At 44.3% G+C, this 16674-nt stretch overlaps 4 protein-coding genes across 4 annotated transcripts; 3 read left to right on the top strand and 1 right to left on the bottom strand.

The window, feature by feature from the left end:
• Positions 1 to 1890: 1890 nt before the first annotated feature.
• On the top strand, positions 1891 to 3627 carry DFL_009055 (uncharacterized protein; the record flags this gene model as incomplete). Its single annotated transcript, XM_067638881.1, has 1 exon — positions 1891 to 3627. The coding sequence occupies one exon, from the start codon at positions 1891 to 1893 to the stop codon at positions 3625 to 3627; it is 1737 nt and encodes a 578-aa protein (XP_067486725.1).
• A 1366-nt stretch (positions 3628 to 4993) lies between these two features.
• Positions 4994 to 6831, top strand: DFL_009054 (uncharacterized protein; the record flags this gene model as incomplete). Its single annotated transcript, XM_067638880.1, has 6 exons — positions 4994 to 5474; positions 5531 to 5607; positions 5665 to 5773; positions 5835 to 6139; positions 6200 to 6253; positions 6334 to 6831. 6 exons carry the CDS (start codon positions 4994 to 4996, stop codon positions 6829 to 6831), a joined length of 1524 nt encoding a protein of 507 aa, XP_067486724.1.
• A 1555-nt stretch (positions 6832 to 8386) lies between these two features.
• Positions 8387 to 11470, top strand: DFL_009053 (uncharacterized protein; the record flags this gene model as incomplete). Its single annotated transcript, XM_067638879.1, has 2 exons — positions 8387 to 9422; positions 9510 to 11470. 2 exons carry the CDS (start codon positions 8387 to 8389, stop codon positions 11468 to 11470), a joined length of 2997 nt encoding a protein of 998 aa, XP_067486723.1.
• An 844-nt stretch (positions 11471 to 12314) lies between these two features.
• Positions 12315 to 13354, bottom strand: DFL_009052 (uncharacterized protein; the record flags this gene model as incomplete). The annotated part of the gene is made up of 2 exons (XM_067638878.1): positions 12315 to 13252; positions 13315 to 13354. The coding sequence occupies 2 exons, from the start codon at positions 13352 to 13354 to the stop codon at positions 12315 to 12317; spliced, it is 978 nt and encodes a 325-aa protein (XP_067486722.1).
• Between the last annotated feature and the right edge of the window lie 3320 nt (positions 13355 to 16674).

The following is a 16674-nucleotide window of genomic DNA, read 5'->3' as shown; positions in this document are numbered from 1 at the left end:
ACCAATTGTAGGTTGCCCAACGAGTTCAACGGCACAATCAACACTTGAGCTTCAATATTAGATTCGGTAACCGCGTTTTTTTGATCGATTGAATTCAAGGGTCCATGATTCCAGTGTGATCTCACACTCGACTCTGCATACAGAAGTACAAGACACGGCACAAAATGCAAGATATTCAGCTCGTCGAGAACCCATTCAGCAGATTTCGCACTGTACTTGCCCCGCACCAACCTACCACCAACCAACCATGTCTAGTCCAAGAAGTTCTTCACGGGCAGGATCTCATAAATTATTAAGCGGTATTCAGTGGAACGGGAAAAATCTCCGGAAGATCGCAACTTAATCCAATCGCGTGCATATGCAGTCTATTTCACGATGCTAACGTGTTGTAGTTAAATTTATATCGGAAAATCTGCATACAGAAGCAAACAAAGCGGGAACTGAAAGAATCAGATATTTCGCTCGTCCAAGGGATCTTTAGGTTACTAACTAACTGACGTAGTCACTAGAACGCTGATGCTGGTATTAAACCAATAGTTTCCTAGATCAATTGGTAGAGTGGATCTCCGACTGCGAATGATTCTATCGGAACCCGATCCCGAGTTCGACAGTGTCCCAATTTTGTCACCTGCATGCTTTAGTGGATGCGCATTTTGACCACCTACTTTCAATTTTCGATGTTGCGACCCTGCGTCCCAACCTCTCATTCATTGACGAGGTTTGGATCTACATCCTAAAATCCAATTGCACCCTAGCTCCCCTATATTCAAAAGACCCCGCATTTGAGAATTGAATGATTAGAAAGAGGGGAAAGAAGAGGCGGCACGAGGCTGCAGCGCTCTTTGCAGCTATTCCCATTTTGTAGTCGCTTGGTAGGATAATTCAACACCGAAAATAACACCCATCGGCTCTCTGCCCTTGCTTTTGCAATGTCAATTAACGGGCTAATCTTGATATTTAATCAATTAATTGGTCGAGATATTTGTTATTTTCGTGACCTCAGTTTTCCGAGAAGAACCGATGTTTTATTGGGAATTTCCGTAGGTCGTGTGTGAATGAAATCTATATCAGAGCCTCTGTAAATTTAAGGGAAAATACTACCACAAAAGAATTACTCGGCCAACTGCAACTCCTTTCCATTCATTCTGAATCTGCCATTCATTTTACAAGTTTCAAGTCCATATAAATAAACCCAAAGTTGACAAAATACTGCTGCGGGTACCTTAGAAAATGCCATATCAAGACCCACGCCCCGTATAGAATTCCTGCCACACTTTAAAGTTATTTTATAGAGAATCTCTTAGCATCCTTCCATATCCCGGCACGTGTCTAAAGTCTAGATCAGAATTTCAGAAGCTAACATGTTTCACGGAATAAACGGCAGAGAATCTGAACTAGGGATGCCAAGAATTAGGGCAGACTTTGAATCAGGTTGATCAACCATTGTCAATTTCAGGGCAGGAAGGCCGTGGGAATCTCTATTCCTAGCATGGTAACCGAATACCACTAGCATCAGATCATACCCGTAACGGGTGTATATACGTGCTGGCCAATATCATGGCGTCAGGAATAAATGCCGTGCCGAGGGGTAGCAACAAATTGGATACCGGCAGAGCCCGGAGATTCCCTTTTCATTTAGATCAATGTCATCGCCGTTGGTATAAAGGCGGAGGGATGTACTGTTGTATTATATTTAAGAACCCGAATGTTGTTGCGACGCTCGAACCGTGCACGCACGCATGTTGAGAAGGCCTGGTTGAGAATCTATTATCAAATGTTGAATCCATAAATAGCTACTCCCTATAATAAACGACTTCTTATCACACACTCTGTCAACTTGGTCAAGTTCATCCAAAATCTAGAAAACTTACCTCAATATCAATCGCGATTATGGATCGACCTCAACCAGGAATCACGCCTGTGGCTCCCGTCCAGTTCAAACGTATTGGAAATGGCGCAACTGTGTTCGCAGACTTCGGCGCCGACGCCTACGGCAACCTCCAAATCAATATCCCTCTTCCCGTTACTGCGACCAACTTCACAATTCGTCTGGGCGAGAAACTAGATGCGACGGGGGCTATCGACCGAAGACCATATGGGAGCGTGAATTATCAAGAGTTGTCGCTGGTTACACAATCTAATCAAACCGTTTACCAGCTTCAAATTCCCCCCAAACCACAACACAGTAACCCGCAGGCGGTGCATATGCCCCCTGAAATTGGCGAAGTTACCGTTTTCCGTTACGCCGAAATCGACAACGCCCCAACCAGTTTAAATGCAGAAGCCTTGCATCAGCAATGGGTGCACACTGCTTTCGACGACAACAGTAGCTTTTTCCGAAGTTCTAATGACACGCTCAATGCTGTTTGGGATCTATGCAAACATACCATCAAGGCGACAACGGCGTTCGGTGTCTATATTGACGGTGAACGAGAGCGTATTCCATATGAAGCAGATTCATACATCAACCAGCTGTCGCACCTGGCGGTCGATGCAAACCCTGAAGTATCTCAATACACTTTCGAGCACCTACTCAAACACCCAACCTGGCCGACAGAGTGGGGCCTGCACATGCCAATGATAGCAGCATTCGACTATATGTTCACAGGCGACATTGCATTGGCCAATAATAACTATGATGCGCTTAGAAAGAAACTATTGATGGAAAAGGCTCGCGGGGATGGTCTAATCCGCGCATTGGGGATCGTGGACTGGCCAGCCGGTGAGCGAGACGGCTTCAACGACGGGGATCAACAAAATCTAGCCGGACCAGATATCAACACCGTTGTCAATGCATTCTACTACCATGCGTTGCTCGAAATGGCAGTTATCGCGCAAGCGACAGGGCAAACCCAAGACGTTCATCTTTTCAAATCAAGAGCAAGGGCGGTCTATAATGCCTTCAATGCCGTTTTCTTCGACCGAAAAAGAGGGATCTATATCGACGGTGAAGGGTCAACCCATGCCTCTTTGCATGCAAACATGTTCTCGCTTGCTTTCGATCTCGTTCCACGGGGTTATCAAAATCAAGTTGCAGATTTTATACAATCGCGTGGTATGGCATGTGGCGTCTATGGTGCTCAATACTTGCTAGAAGCTCTCTACAAAGCAGGGCGAGATGAATATGCATTACAATTGATGATCTCGCGCAGCGATCGCAGTTGGTGGCATATGATCCAAATTGGTTCAACAATGACGCTGGAAGCTTGGGACGTGAAATACAAACCAAACCTGACCTGGAACCATGCATGGGGCGCCGCTCCCGCCAACATTATTTCAAGATATATGCTGGGTGTTCGCCCATTGAAACCGGGTTTCGAAAAGATCTTGATTGCACCCCAACCTGGGAGCTTGGAAGAAATATACGGAAGGGTTCCAACAATGAAAGGCCCCGTCGTCGTTAACTATCAACTTGGTGTCCTCGAAGTCGAGATACCAGAAGGAACAACAGCCCGGGTGTTGATCCCGTACAAATTAGCGAAGCCACAACAGTTCCCACCACACCTGTTTATCAACGGAAGAAAAGAAACTGCCAAAGCAGAAAGCGGCTGCATTGTCGTAGATGAAGTTGGGCCTGGGAAGTCAGTATTCGACTTTCGACCCGGACAAAAAAAATCGACTCGCTAAACCCTGAGTTATATACGCCCTGGCGGCATATACGACAGACCAATCTCTATAATATTCGTCCTCAGACGCCGGTTAAATCAGCCGATATCAATCTCTTTTTGTGCCCTATGTTACTTTGTTAATTACTTCCTCATTGTATTTCTAGCATGCGAAGACCACAGAACACATATATTTCTTAAAATCAATTTATTGATAACGGGTACCTTTTAGGGGAAAAAAAGGAGGGAAAGTACGGATGATAATTAAGCCTGAGCAAAGCACAAGAGCCTGGTTCTTACAAACAGGACACAATGCGGAGACGGACAGACTGCGGCCAGCATACTCCACAATATCCCCGGACGATAAGCGCCGCGGGGCAAGCTATCTTATAAAGCCGTCGTATAACAGTAACCTACAACACACTTAGGAATTCCAACATGTGTTATCGTCTGTCCCCACCCCCAGATCACAGATCTCTCTCTCCACTACGTCGTATACCAGACTATTTCCCTATAGGGTAATATTGCCTTCTCGATTTCAAATATATTAAATTCTCTAAACCAACATCCTCGTTACGATTTCGTGCTATCCATGTGCAAAATGATTTTTTTTGGTAAAGAGTTGGAAGATTTTTGGTATACGGGCCTCGCAACCTCCACGATATGTATATGTATGCATGTAAGCTCCCTCCGGACCCCTTAATATATACGGATACTCGACTGCATGCCCGCTACCTCGGATAAACCCTCGACGCAATAAATCCAAGACTCATCCGGATAGTATATGTACAAGCCGAGCGATGAACCGAAGCCTCAAGGCATCGTCGCTACAATTGGGACCTTGCAAAATTGGCTCTCGATCTCTGTAGGTGGCCAGATATTTCGACCGCAGCAGGCAGACTACGGTTTTCAGACGAACTGGGATTTGTAGGTTTGTTTATCTCGCACAAAGGCGGGGCAGCCGCAGGGGTTAAACATACAAATAGCAGTCTGCATTGCTCCTGAAACAACGAGAAAGAACCACTGCATAAGAGCGTATATAAACCCATTTCCTTCTTAGGAACGCAGAATTCGAGATTGAAGGATCTTTGAACTATGATCAACAGTACAATTGCAACCGATTCTACGGAATAGAAGAAAACCTCGGTGTGTCGCGTTTGCATGTGCAATGTGCAACCATTCCCTAATAGTTTCATAAATTCATTTTCTTCATTTTTTAAGCCGCGTAGGTTCCCAACTTCGGTTGATCGAATTAGGTATCCATAGTTATACGGATTTGTAGAACTTCAATTGAGAGGTATTTAAATAGCGAACAAGTTCTCCTCTGTTGATAGAATAGATGGATATTTGCCAGCACATATAATTCCAATCTCTAATAAATCGCAACGATGCGCATCTCTAGTTCCGTTTTTTTGTCCATCGTGGGGCTTATGGGCCAACAGGCGTTAGGCGCAGCAAGTGATTCCACCATAAAAGCCTGCCAGGAAATATCCAAAGCCTTATCAAGTCGTGTTTCTTTCCCACTGAGCCTTACCTACCAGAACGAAGTTGGCGAGTACTGGTCAACCGTCCTACGAGATCTCAAGCCTGCTTGTATCATTCTTCCCGAGTCAGCGCTAGACGTCTCAACGGCTGTGAAGATCTTGAACAAATATCCAGATGTGAAGTTCACCGCAAAGAGCGGAGGACACGATCCAAATATTGGCCACGCTACTGTTCAAGATGGAGTGCTCATTTCACTCAGTAAGCTTTCGGGGACGACGTATGATAGAGCTAGAAACGTGGCTCTTGTAAAGCCTGGTGGGGAGTGGAATGATGTTATTACTGCTTTGAACAAGGAAGGAGTGACCGTAGTAGGAGGGCGGTTAGGTAGCTATACCCATATCCAAAGTTTATAGTTTTCTGAAGCTGACGTACGGATTCAGGGATTGTTGGAATTGCTGGATTATTGCTTCAAGGAGGAATATCCTTCTTGAGTTCGCAGTACGGACTAGCCGCTGATGTGAGTGTAACTATGTCAGCTTGGATTAAAGAAGATTGAACTGACCACAAGGGTTAGAATATCGTCGGCTGGGAAATCGTCGCTGCCAACGGCACCATAATTAATGTCAATGCTGCAGATCAACCCGAACTCGCAGTTGCCCTGCGAGGAAGTGGTAGTCAATTTGGTTCGTCACCTTTATCCCAAATTTCACAGCAAAACAGATCTAGAATCTAACATAGCAAAAGGAATCGTGACCCAATTCACCGCTAGGGCATACCCCATCGGTAAAGTATGGGGTGGCATGCGCATCTATGACGGATCTAAAGCCGATGCTATCTTCAAGGCACTCCACGATTTTGTGCCATACAATACACAAGACAAGAAGGCCGCTATCATTGCTTCGCATACATTCGCAATCGGTGGCACAAGGGCATTCATTATGTTTTACTTTTATGACGGAGAAACTCCACCAACAACGGGACCATTTGCGGACTTTCTCAAGATTGACTCTATTATTGATATTACTGAGACGCAGACATATCCAGAGCTGGTAAGTTGCCTATTCTTACAGAAGAGGGTTTTGATATTCTAGATTGACCGGTTATATTAGCTCAAATCGAACGGCATGGGTGCCTCTTTGTTAAATTCAAGAATCTCGTTTAGGGTAAGATCTGGATTTCACGAACCCACCGATATATATCCTTGAGCCTCGAACATTAACTAACTTGCCATAACGCCTCATAGACCTTTACCCTCCCTTATATCGCTAATAACCCTGCAATCTACGCCGAAATCTCAGACAAAATGGGAGACATCACCAAGGAATTCCTATCAGACCCTTTCAAATTGACCTCTCAGTGTTCCGTAGACTTCCAACCACTATCTTCCATCGTTGGCCAGCATAGCGAGGACCGCGGTGGTAACGCCATGGGTTTGACCGGATCAGATCCAGACCGCCTTATCTTGGAAATCCAATGCTCATGGGCCGATAAGAGAGACGACGAGATCATGGTTCAGTTCTCCAGAGATTTGACAGACTGGATCGAGAGTAGAATCCCTGTTTGGGTTGGAGGACAGTATGGACCGGTTACGGATGTATATCTGCCACTATTTATGAACGATGCAATGTCGGATCAGAATGTTACAGGTAGTTATCGGAACTATGCTAAGTTCAAGGCTCTCCAGCTCCAGGCAGATCCTGAAGGCGTCCTCAGAACAAGGACTGGAGGTTTCAAATATTGATTGGAATCTTTTGTATCGAGATATCATATTTTGTGAAATGGCTGCGCAATTTCGCAAGAGACGGTAGCTCAAGGCCTCTAATATAATGGCCTCGAGGGTGGAGATAATGTTGGATTTCAGTGCATGTATTGTAAATTATCGATCAATATATCTACGGTTTTCCGCACGCGTGCGTTACTTACCTGTCTCCGAGACGTAGGTCCTATTATAAAATTTAAATCTTTAGTCAATGTCCCCTTGCATAATTTGTTGTAACACGACGTCGAGATTCGACGAGACAACTTTTAGACCATCGTGACGGCTGAACCAAAACGGTAGCCCCTTTAGGGCCGCTTAGACCTATAAGTCTAGAACGTATGTACTCCAGAAAGTAGGTACAAAGAAAATATGTTCGTTTTTCAAATTTTCTGTCGATCTCATATCTATGGTCTCTTTATAGTTGTCTCATAGGCAGACCGCGGCGTTTGGCCTCGAGACTAAGGCAGACCTCACCCCTAAACTTCTATTGAGGAATATATAGGCGCACCTTGGTCGATAATCAGGCCATGCATGATATTACCGACCGGGTTTATTTCTATATCAGGTTCACTATAGGAGTAATGGTATATCAGTTGTGTTTGCAATGTTAACAACTGAGCTAGCCTGGCAAGCACCAGTTTCAGATACTTTTAGGTCCAATAGGACCACACTACTAACTGCTCCCTCCAGCCGCAATACCGTAAGCTACCAAGTAGATGTGGATACCATACAGCTCTTCCGGCCTCAAAGCTAGTCGTTCTTGGGAAAACTGACCTATCATTCAAAAATGATCCCAAAATCTCTTCCAAAACTTAACAAGCACGGTAAGCCGTAGTTCCATACACCTGTGGCCAGCCGGCACCTGGCAACGGGACTATGATCTCCCTGGAAATTGTCGGCGCTATTTGTAGATCCGGACTGATACGTTCTGACAATGTTATGCAAATTAATGAGACGACGAGGCTGCGAATTCGAAGCCATGGTCCGGGTATCACGCAACGCACTGGCAGAGGCGACGCCTCACCTTCCCTTGTTGCAACACATTAATCTCAGCAACACTCAAATTTTTGATAAACTTCTTTGACAAGCCACTATTTTTAGCCACATCCAAAAAATTATTTTTAAAAAAATCAAGTAATGATAAAAAGAAGATTAAGCAAGCAATAGGTGTAAATTTTAAATTTTAAATTGAAATCCTAGTAGTAGTTATTACATGATTAAAATGGCCTAGAGGTTAAAATCTACCAGTGCCAGTGATTTTCAACTTGAATAAATTTTTAAAATTTTAAGCATTTTAACTTAAAATCAAGGACAGGGTATTTGATTGGGTTTAAAATCAATTATATGGGAGTCCCTTTGGTAGTGTATTCGACAAGAATGTGTTGTTTTAAAACCCAAATTCCATCTTTATTTCCTTTTCTTCCCTCTTTTTAATTCAGATCTCGAAATTAAAGCACAATTTCACCCTAAACAAATCCCCTTTAACTTACCCCATCGAAATTTTTTTGGGTTTTTACCATGCAATAGGGAAATCACGATGTTTTCGGGAAGACCGAGATACCAAACTTCATCGACAACAGAAGATTATGATGACGACGAAGATGACGACGAAGTAGAGGGTGTCGAAATGCCTCCACCGAAGGAATCAAAACCAAAGCTTTCTCCTGGTTCGGAGGCTCCAAAGGCCAGCAGCTCGGGAATACTAATTTCGACAACGCTGGAGAATTATTGGCAGAAGAAGCCACAACGCGAGACAACGCCAATTACAGTTCCAACCACAACGGCTTTAAGCGAAGCGAGAGAGCAGAAGCAACAGCAGCAATCCGTTTCAAGAAAGACATCTGCTAGAGATAGTCCTGCATCTGATTATTCAGCACGAAGAGTCCAGATCCAAGAAGCCACCAAGGGTAGTGGTGATGACGATTCTCAAGATGATGAATCCGTCATCGTCGTGAAGAGCCCTGTTGTTTCGACGCTCAAGACAAAGCCTAGGCCGAGGCCTTCAGGTCTCATTGGTCATCGTCATGGGAGCTCGCCTACTGCTCCAAACCCTTTTTCGAAGAGGGATTTATTACGGCCATTTGAAGATACAGATTCTGATTCCGATGAGGTGATGCAGGAGCGTGATGAGCTATCTGATGAAGAGGACGACAACGGATATGGCGATCTCGATGAAATGGATGAAGATTTCCTTCCTGAAGCATCTGACCACCAAGACTCAGATGAAGAGGAATACGAGGATGCGAGTGACGAGTTGATGGGAATCGGGTCTAGAAGAATCCCTGGTTTTTCCCAAAGCTCACCGCCTCAACAATTGGAAATCTCCGGGACCGAAGAGGATTCAGAAGATTCAGATGTGCCCGACGATGGCGTTAGGACTCCGACGAAGACGGGTTTAGCAGATGTCGATGTCACCCCCAGACGGTCGATGGCAAATCCCAATCTTCTTCAAGAAGATCCTGACGAACTTGAACGACAAGAGGAGAAGGCTAAACAAGAGATAGTCAACGAGGTGCTTAATAGGCATGCTGAAGTTGCAGCTAAAACAAACTTCGAGGTAGTGGTTATTATGCGTAGGTCTTCCTATATGAATAAAACCCTCTAGAACTGTCCTTCCAGTCCAAAAAAGTATCACTGACTTGATATTTAAATGATCTTAGCCAAATACGAGGATGTTGCGGATCATCTTTTTAACCCCGATGAATGGGAAGCGGTTGCAATTGATTGGCGATATACCAGAGATGATGGCCATGTGACATATCAAATCATTTACAAAGATGGCCACACCAGAATCGTCGAAGGAAGTGAAATTCTCGACCACATCGATCCTCAAGTTCTCGAAGACTTCGAAAATGACCTCTTTGCGAGAGAAGAGAATCCTGAAACATGGTACTTCCCAAATTTTAAACCCCCTGGAGGAGCCTTCGCAGGTGGGACAGGTATTACCTCTGGGGCTGTTAAAAGGCGGGGCAGGAGAACCGAAGCCAGGATTTTTTTGGACAACTGCTACCGACTGGGAATGCCGGAAGAGTTCAACATCCCAATAACAGATAGCAGCGAGGACGAGAACAATGATGACGAGGTGGAGGAGGAAGCGGAGGAAGCAGTTCGAGATGTTACCGGGGTTAGAGGCCCTATTCTTGCTTCACAATACGATAAATTCGATATTACAGACGCAGAAATATTGGCAACCATCAGAGAAAACGAGTCGGATAACGAATCTTGGGATGGCGGGAGATCAGGAAGAGGCAGATCGAGAGGCAGACCATCAACATCGACTAGGGGTCAAACGGTGGCCCGTCTTACTCGAGCAGCCACAAAGCGAACTAGGGGAAGACCTCCCCTTACCCCTACCCGCGGTGTCAGCAATCCCATACGACCTCAAGCCCGTCCAGCCGCTAAAAGCAACGTGGTGGAAGCGAGTGCCACTTCTGGAGGAAGAAGACGTCCTCGGGGCTCCAAGAACATCCCGAGAATGACTAGTCCTACTTCTAGCCACAAGGACATCCCACTCAGCTTCTCTGTAGCTGCGAAACCGCCATCCGTACGAGGAAGACCCAAGGGGTCAAAGAATGTTGTGAGATCGGTGACTTCAAATACATCGAATAGCACATCAGAGACTTCCTCTCTTAGCGAGTTCCCGGTTTCTGTTAAGCCTATTACGCCAGTCCGTCCACTCGACTTGTCCAAACTCCCAACTCTGACTCTCACGAGTCAGCTTGCACGAAGTGGTCACCCAACCCCTAAACCGATCACACAGCCGGAAGTTTCAACTCCAACGCGTACGCTAAGACCTACACGAACTCCCAAACCTCGCGGAACACCATCTGGCGCACGTGGTCCTGGCCGCCCACCAAAGGTCCCTAAGGAGGAAGATGATTTGATAGAGCAAACCATCAGAACTGCTGGCGCTAACATCTCGTCGGCTTCTGCCTCTTCTTCCCATCACCGTCGAACCCTCTCTGCCACAGGTCAAAATCCAGCAGCAGATCCAGAACGTCCTAAGAAGCGTCGAAGAATCCGCTTCGGCCGTAATGGACCGGAAGAAGTCTCAGATGATCACTCACCTCCACGCAAAATTGTCCAAGCTCACCCACCCACGCCACAAAATAAGCTGAAGAAACCCGTTGAGAAACTTCACAAACCTAACAAACTTCACAAACCGGCCAAGAAACCAGATTCCGACAATGAGGAGAGAGTGTTTCGCCACGAGGTAGACAGAATCATCAATAAGATGCTCCTCGACGGCGCACCAGCTTATCACGTTCAACTCCGTGGTTCTGGTTCTATCAAGCCGACAATGTGGGTTAGACTTGAAAATTTGCAAAGCAAAGATGCAAGACGGAAAGTTAAAGAGTTTGAAGCCGAGTTGATACAGCGTGAGAACGAGGCTAAGCTTGCAAGGGATAGAATCAATGCACAGCTACAGCGCGATAGACAAAGGCTCGCAGAAAGGGAAGCACAGATCTTAGGAACGAAGAGTCCCGGAAGGCCGCCTAAGAGGGTTGATGAAGAGGAGAGGAGAGAAAGAGAGAAGGAAGAACAAAGGCAGAGGGAGAAGATTGCGAGGAGGTTGGCAATGCAAGAAACTTTGTTCGCGGGTACATATTCATTATCATAAGTAGTTTCTAGTGTGTATTATCTTGATGGCAGAGGCATGGTTGTTCTTTCTTGATAGCATGATTTGGCGGGGTTTATCTTGTGCTTTTGTTTTTTTTGGATGCATGCTTTCTGGAACCTTGTATAGCATTACCATGGCGTTTTCATAGTGGGGATGGCGGATTTAGGTGTTTGTAATAATAAATATTATTCAGGACCCGGTGTAGTGTCACCTTGTACCCAAGCCTAGTGCGAAATTCCTTTCTAGGTTTCCTGCATAGTAGTAAATAGATGGTGTATCGATGAACGAGACCCCCGAGACTTGTTGCCATCACGTCTAAGCTATAAGGCCTGCTCTACAGCCTACTTTATAGCCTCTATAGCCAACTCTACAGTGTGTTCTACAGCCTATTTTACGGTCTATTTTATGACTTGGTTTATGGCCTGTTCTGTTCTGCGTCGTGTCTGCAGCATGGCTGAATCATAATATATACTTCAGTATACAAAAGGACTAACATGCTCGCAATCAATCAAAACAATAAAACCCAAAGAAAGATAAAGGAATTAAGGAAATGATTCTCACGACAAATGCTCATGCTAGCTTTTTTTTAAGGCAACCAACGATATCTCCGGTAAGTAGGTAAACAAACTCTCACATAGAGTAGAATATAGAGATCTATAACTTTACTATTAAACAGAACACGCACATTTTTCAAAACAAAGCAGATGTTAATACATAATGCGGAGCGTCAAAGCAGTAATATAACAAATCAATTCAAATGAAACCAAAGAGTATTAGTAGGAGCAAAGCGTTCTACGCACTCAAACACAAAACTAAAATAATCAAAAAAGTTGAACAAAGAATACTATAGCTCGCCCTCATCGTCGTGCCTCCTTCGTTTCCTGCTTTCACACTCTTTGTAACACTCATACCAGTACTCTCGGCCCTGCCGTGCCTTACATAATTCCGACTCCATCTCTTTTGATTCAATCTCCATATCTTTCAACTTCTCTTTCAATTGTTTGTTCTCTTCCTCGAAAGCCGCCAATCTATCTCTTAGCTCCGCCAACAAACTATTCTCATCTACTATACCATCGAACTTTTGAAGTACCATCTTGATTTGCGGCTTATCCGGCTGCATTGAAAGGTCGGACCCGGAAGTCAAACTTGACTTAGGTGACGTGCTTCTCGAAGCTGTTTCATTTAGTACATCAGGTAGACATACCCGTTTTTTGGCCTTTTTAACAGCGTTTTCGACACCCTGTAATTCTCTCGGTCGCTTAATTTTCGACCTCTCCTGCTTTATTTTACATATCGTAGCATGCGCTCGGGGTGATAAAGTATCCTCCCTCGCAGACCGCGTACCACAATCTGAGCATATAAAGGGTTTAATCCCGTGAGCTTGTTTTACATGCTTTCCATATGTTCTTGCGCACGGCGTTTGGAATTCACAGTTGGGCTCCGTGCATTTATGGATTCTAGCGCGGTTGGTTTCTAGTGCTTCGGTGGGTAATACTTGAAGTTGTTCTGGAGTTTTTAATTCGGAGATCTCTTCTGAGTTCTGGGGTATATCTGTTTGTGGAATTTGTAGATCGTTGGCCTCCGAGGGTTGAATAAAAGGTGGTTGTGATGGAGGAGGGGTTGGACCCCCCTGGACTAGAGGGGTCACCATTGAGAAATGCATTGGTCCAGTAGTATTTACTCTGGATATTGTTGCCGTTAGGCTATTGTCAATGGTAGGTAAATTCTGGAAGTTAGGATCGTGGCAGACGGGATTGTTATCCCAGCAGGTTAAAAAGAATTCTAGGAAATATACGTTAGTTTTGAAGCTTCGTGTGGGGATATATATGCAGAGCCTGACTAACCGTCGAAGTGGCCTAGGAATGGCTCAGCAATGTTGGACATCGTGCCCCCGAAAAGAGCTTCGCAAAACGCCATACCATCCATCCCACACCAATATCAATCCTAGTACTCTCAACTCCAGCAGCCCCAGAATTAGATAGTAGAATAAAGATTCTACCTTCGACTCTGACCCTGAGATGGTTGTATCTTTCGATTGATAGCCGAAATAGTGTGGGCTTTCTCTATGGCTGTAATTTTGCGAATCGATAATTGGTGTATGGATCCGATAATCAATTTTGGGGTCTTCGTTGGGTCGAGTTCTCAATCCCTTCTCGTATTGTTTAGATCTTAATGGCGGGTGGTTTGAGAAACGAAAGGACCTAATATTATTTATTTTTCAATGTGGGACTCCATCGTTCTCTTTTGAGGAACGATTAGAAAAGATTTGGTTACCGATCCAGCCGATAATCAACTTCAATTCTCTCATGTAGTATCTGTCCCCAAACAAGAGCTGCATTAATGAGTTTAAGCCGATCCGTTTAGGAGGCTTCAGCGCAGCTTCGGTGAGCACCGAGCGAATCATGCCGTTGATATCCCTGGTAGGTTGTCCTCTAACTCTGACTAGGTCGCTAGGGAGGTACTCCATCTTAAGTACTATCGGATTCCACCCTACTAGCAAACAGGGTTTGTCTAATCCTCTGGGAGGTTGAAGATGGCCCCTAGTTTCCTTGCCTAGTTTGTAGCATGGTGTCGGCGAATTCGACCCGCAAATACGGGATAGTTTCTGGGGTGGCATTTGGTATCGGTCATCAGAAGTTTGTATAATTCTGTTGACTACCTATGCGAATGAGAGGAGTAAAGGGGTTAAGTGGGCTTAAATCTTTCTTAGTAGTTGGAATCGATGTTAAGTGTATATGGTAATAAGGCGTGCTCGTCGCAGAAAGAAAGGAAAAATCGATGTAATGAAATGGGCGTCTCTCTCCACCCTTAAATAATTATCTCACAAGCAGTGCACAAGCCTAACACAAAGTCCTAGGACCTAGAAAATCTCAAGGAATTCCTTGAATTAGCTAAGCCGACGCGAGACTACCTAAGCCTCATATTTCTTTCTTGGTGCCCAAGGTATGCTTTCTCCACGGCTGCAGAGGATTGTCGTAGCCTTGCATCAGTGGACAACACGAAAATCTAGGACCTGATGTTGTGCTGCCAAAAAAGGTAACCAATAGTGTTCTGTGTAACATCATTGAAGTAGGGGCCATGGATCGATCATATGAGCGCCGCACACCCCAGCTGAAAGCAAAAAATTAATAATAGATGTCTTGATCTGGTATCTATAGGGGTCTCTATTATTCCCTATCTAGGTATATCTACTCAATACAAAGGCAGATATCTTCGAATTGCAGTGGTCTCATTTGCCTAGATTTAATCGATTTTTAAGCTAACATCATGTTGCATTTTCTAATTTCAACACGTTTGAAAGCTTAGCCTCATGACCGCTTGCGAGAAGCTTGATCGAAAAAAAATTTTCGATACCGTAATTACGGCCAATCATTGTTGTTCGATTAAAGGTTGTACTTCAACTATCATGCTTGGCCACATGGGTTTCATGATTGGGTAGGTCCTATATGTAGGATCATGAAATCAGTTTTAGAACACACGTATATGTTTTTCATTGTGGCTTGCTTACTGTCCCCCGCTGGATAGTATTAAGGAGACTGCGCCAGCTACACGATGCTGCCTGAACATGTCTGCTCTAGTTGATTATCACCTTCCTGCATACAAACTTGGTATCTATCTATCTGGAGATATATAAGCGAAGGAACGAACTCGGTATCCCCGGGTTAATAATTCGAAAGATAGGAACGAACTCCCAGAAAAAGGCAATCACTTCAATCTCTTCGTGCACTATGAACATAACGCCGCCATAGCTCCGTATACATGGTTTGTAGCAGGAATTTCCAATGGTGTTAACGGCTGAGATCTCGAGGTTGATATCGTTCTCACTACAAAGGGTAATTGACATAATAGTGGTCAAAGTCGAATACATGGAATACGGCTAGCAAGGCGCATCTACAATAATGAAATACTACGTCGGAACATCTCTCACTAAAAAAATCCCCATCCTCTCCCCTCGTTCCGAAAGAGGGAGGGGTTTTGCATACCACTGTTGATAGCGATAATAGTGCCTCTTCCACCATCTCTAGGGATCGATCTATCATAGACCATGATATCCCATAATTTTGTGTTCTGAGAAGTAGAAAAACACCACGTATGTGTGCGTGTATTTAAAGTACAAAAAAAGATGAGCATAGTAAAAAAACGAAAAACAGTTCCCATTGTTTAAAAGAGAAAGAAAAAAGCGAAACTAGTAATAAAATTACGACTGAATGAGAAAAAAGGAATTCGAAGTAGCCCCTGGACCCAAGTCTAATGTAGTTTGAAAAAAAAATTACGCAGCAGGCAAAGGAAGACGGTTTTGAACAAAGAACATGTTTTATTGCGGACTTCCCATTATGAATTTTATTCCTTTTCCCATTCCCAGAGAACATGTGGAAGGGGGAAGGAAAGAAAAAACGACTAAACAGAAGACACGAAAGAAACAAGGTCTATTACTTTGTGGGTGAGGAAAAAGCTGCAGACAGAATAGTCAGGAGGAAATACCCTGCTCCTTTCATATCCTTTCGGATTGTTTCCTTTCTTCTCGCCTGCGCCGTCAGATGTTCTATGAAAACCAAAGATTTATACGAAAAACCTCATAACTCCATGCCCTCTTCCCTTTTTTGTTTCCCACGTCTATAACATTTAAAGTGGAAAGAAGTAAAAGGAGTAAAGGCAGAGTTAAGGTCTTGCGAAACTTTTGTAGGTCGTTAAACGTTCAGACAAGCAGGCCGGCTGTAAAGATGAGAGAAGAAAGAAAAAGCGACAGAAACAACAGCGAGATAATGGGGAATCCTTTTCTGGTTTCTTGAAAACAGTAGACAGAAGTTGTATCGAGGAGGTCGAGGTCATAAGGGGTCATTTCGTAAAACAAAAACAGTAAAACAGGAAATACTAAAGCAAAAAACCGAGAATGAAAACGAAGAAATGTAGCATAAAACGGAGATAACCAGCCCATAAAACATCAGTGAACGCCTTTATATACCCTTTTCCCGATTCATTAAAGTAATTGCTTTCGCCATGAGTTGCAAAGACAGAGTGATTTTCTCCCGAAGCTCGCTAGTGTGACAGGCGCAAGCCATCGAGAGAAAGGTTTTGAGGGTAGAATGGTCGAGAAAAAAAGTATGTTTGCGATGAATAAGGAGTTCGTGATGCTGTATATAAGATTTCGGATGTCATGACCGAATGCTGAACGACGACATCAAAATCCTGGGCAAGGGTCTTCT

This window comes from Arthrobotrys flagrans, assembly GCF_004000055.1.
Source record: "Arthrobotrys flagrans strain CBS H-5679 chromosome Unknown unitig_1, whole genome shotgun sequence".
Lineage (NCBI taxonomy): Eukaryota > Fungi > Ascomycota > Orbiliomycetes > Orbiliales > Orbiliaceae > Arthrobotrys > Arthrobotrys flagrans.
This window is presented reverse-complemented; position numbering and strand designations above follow the sequence as displayed.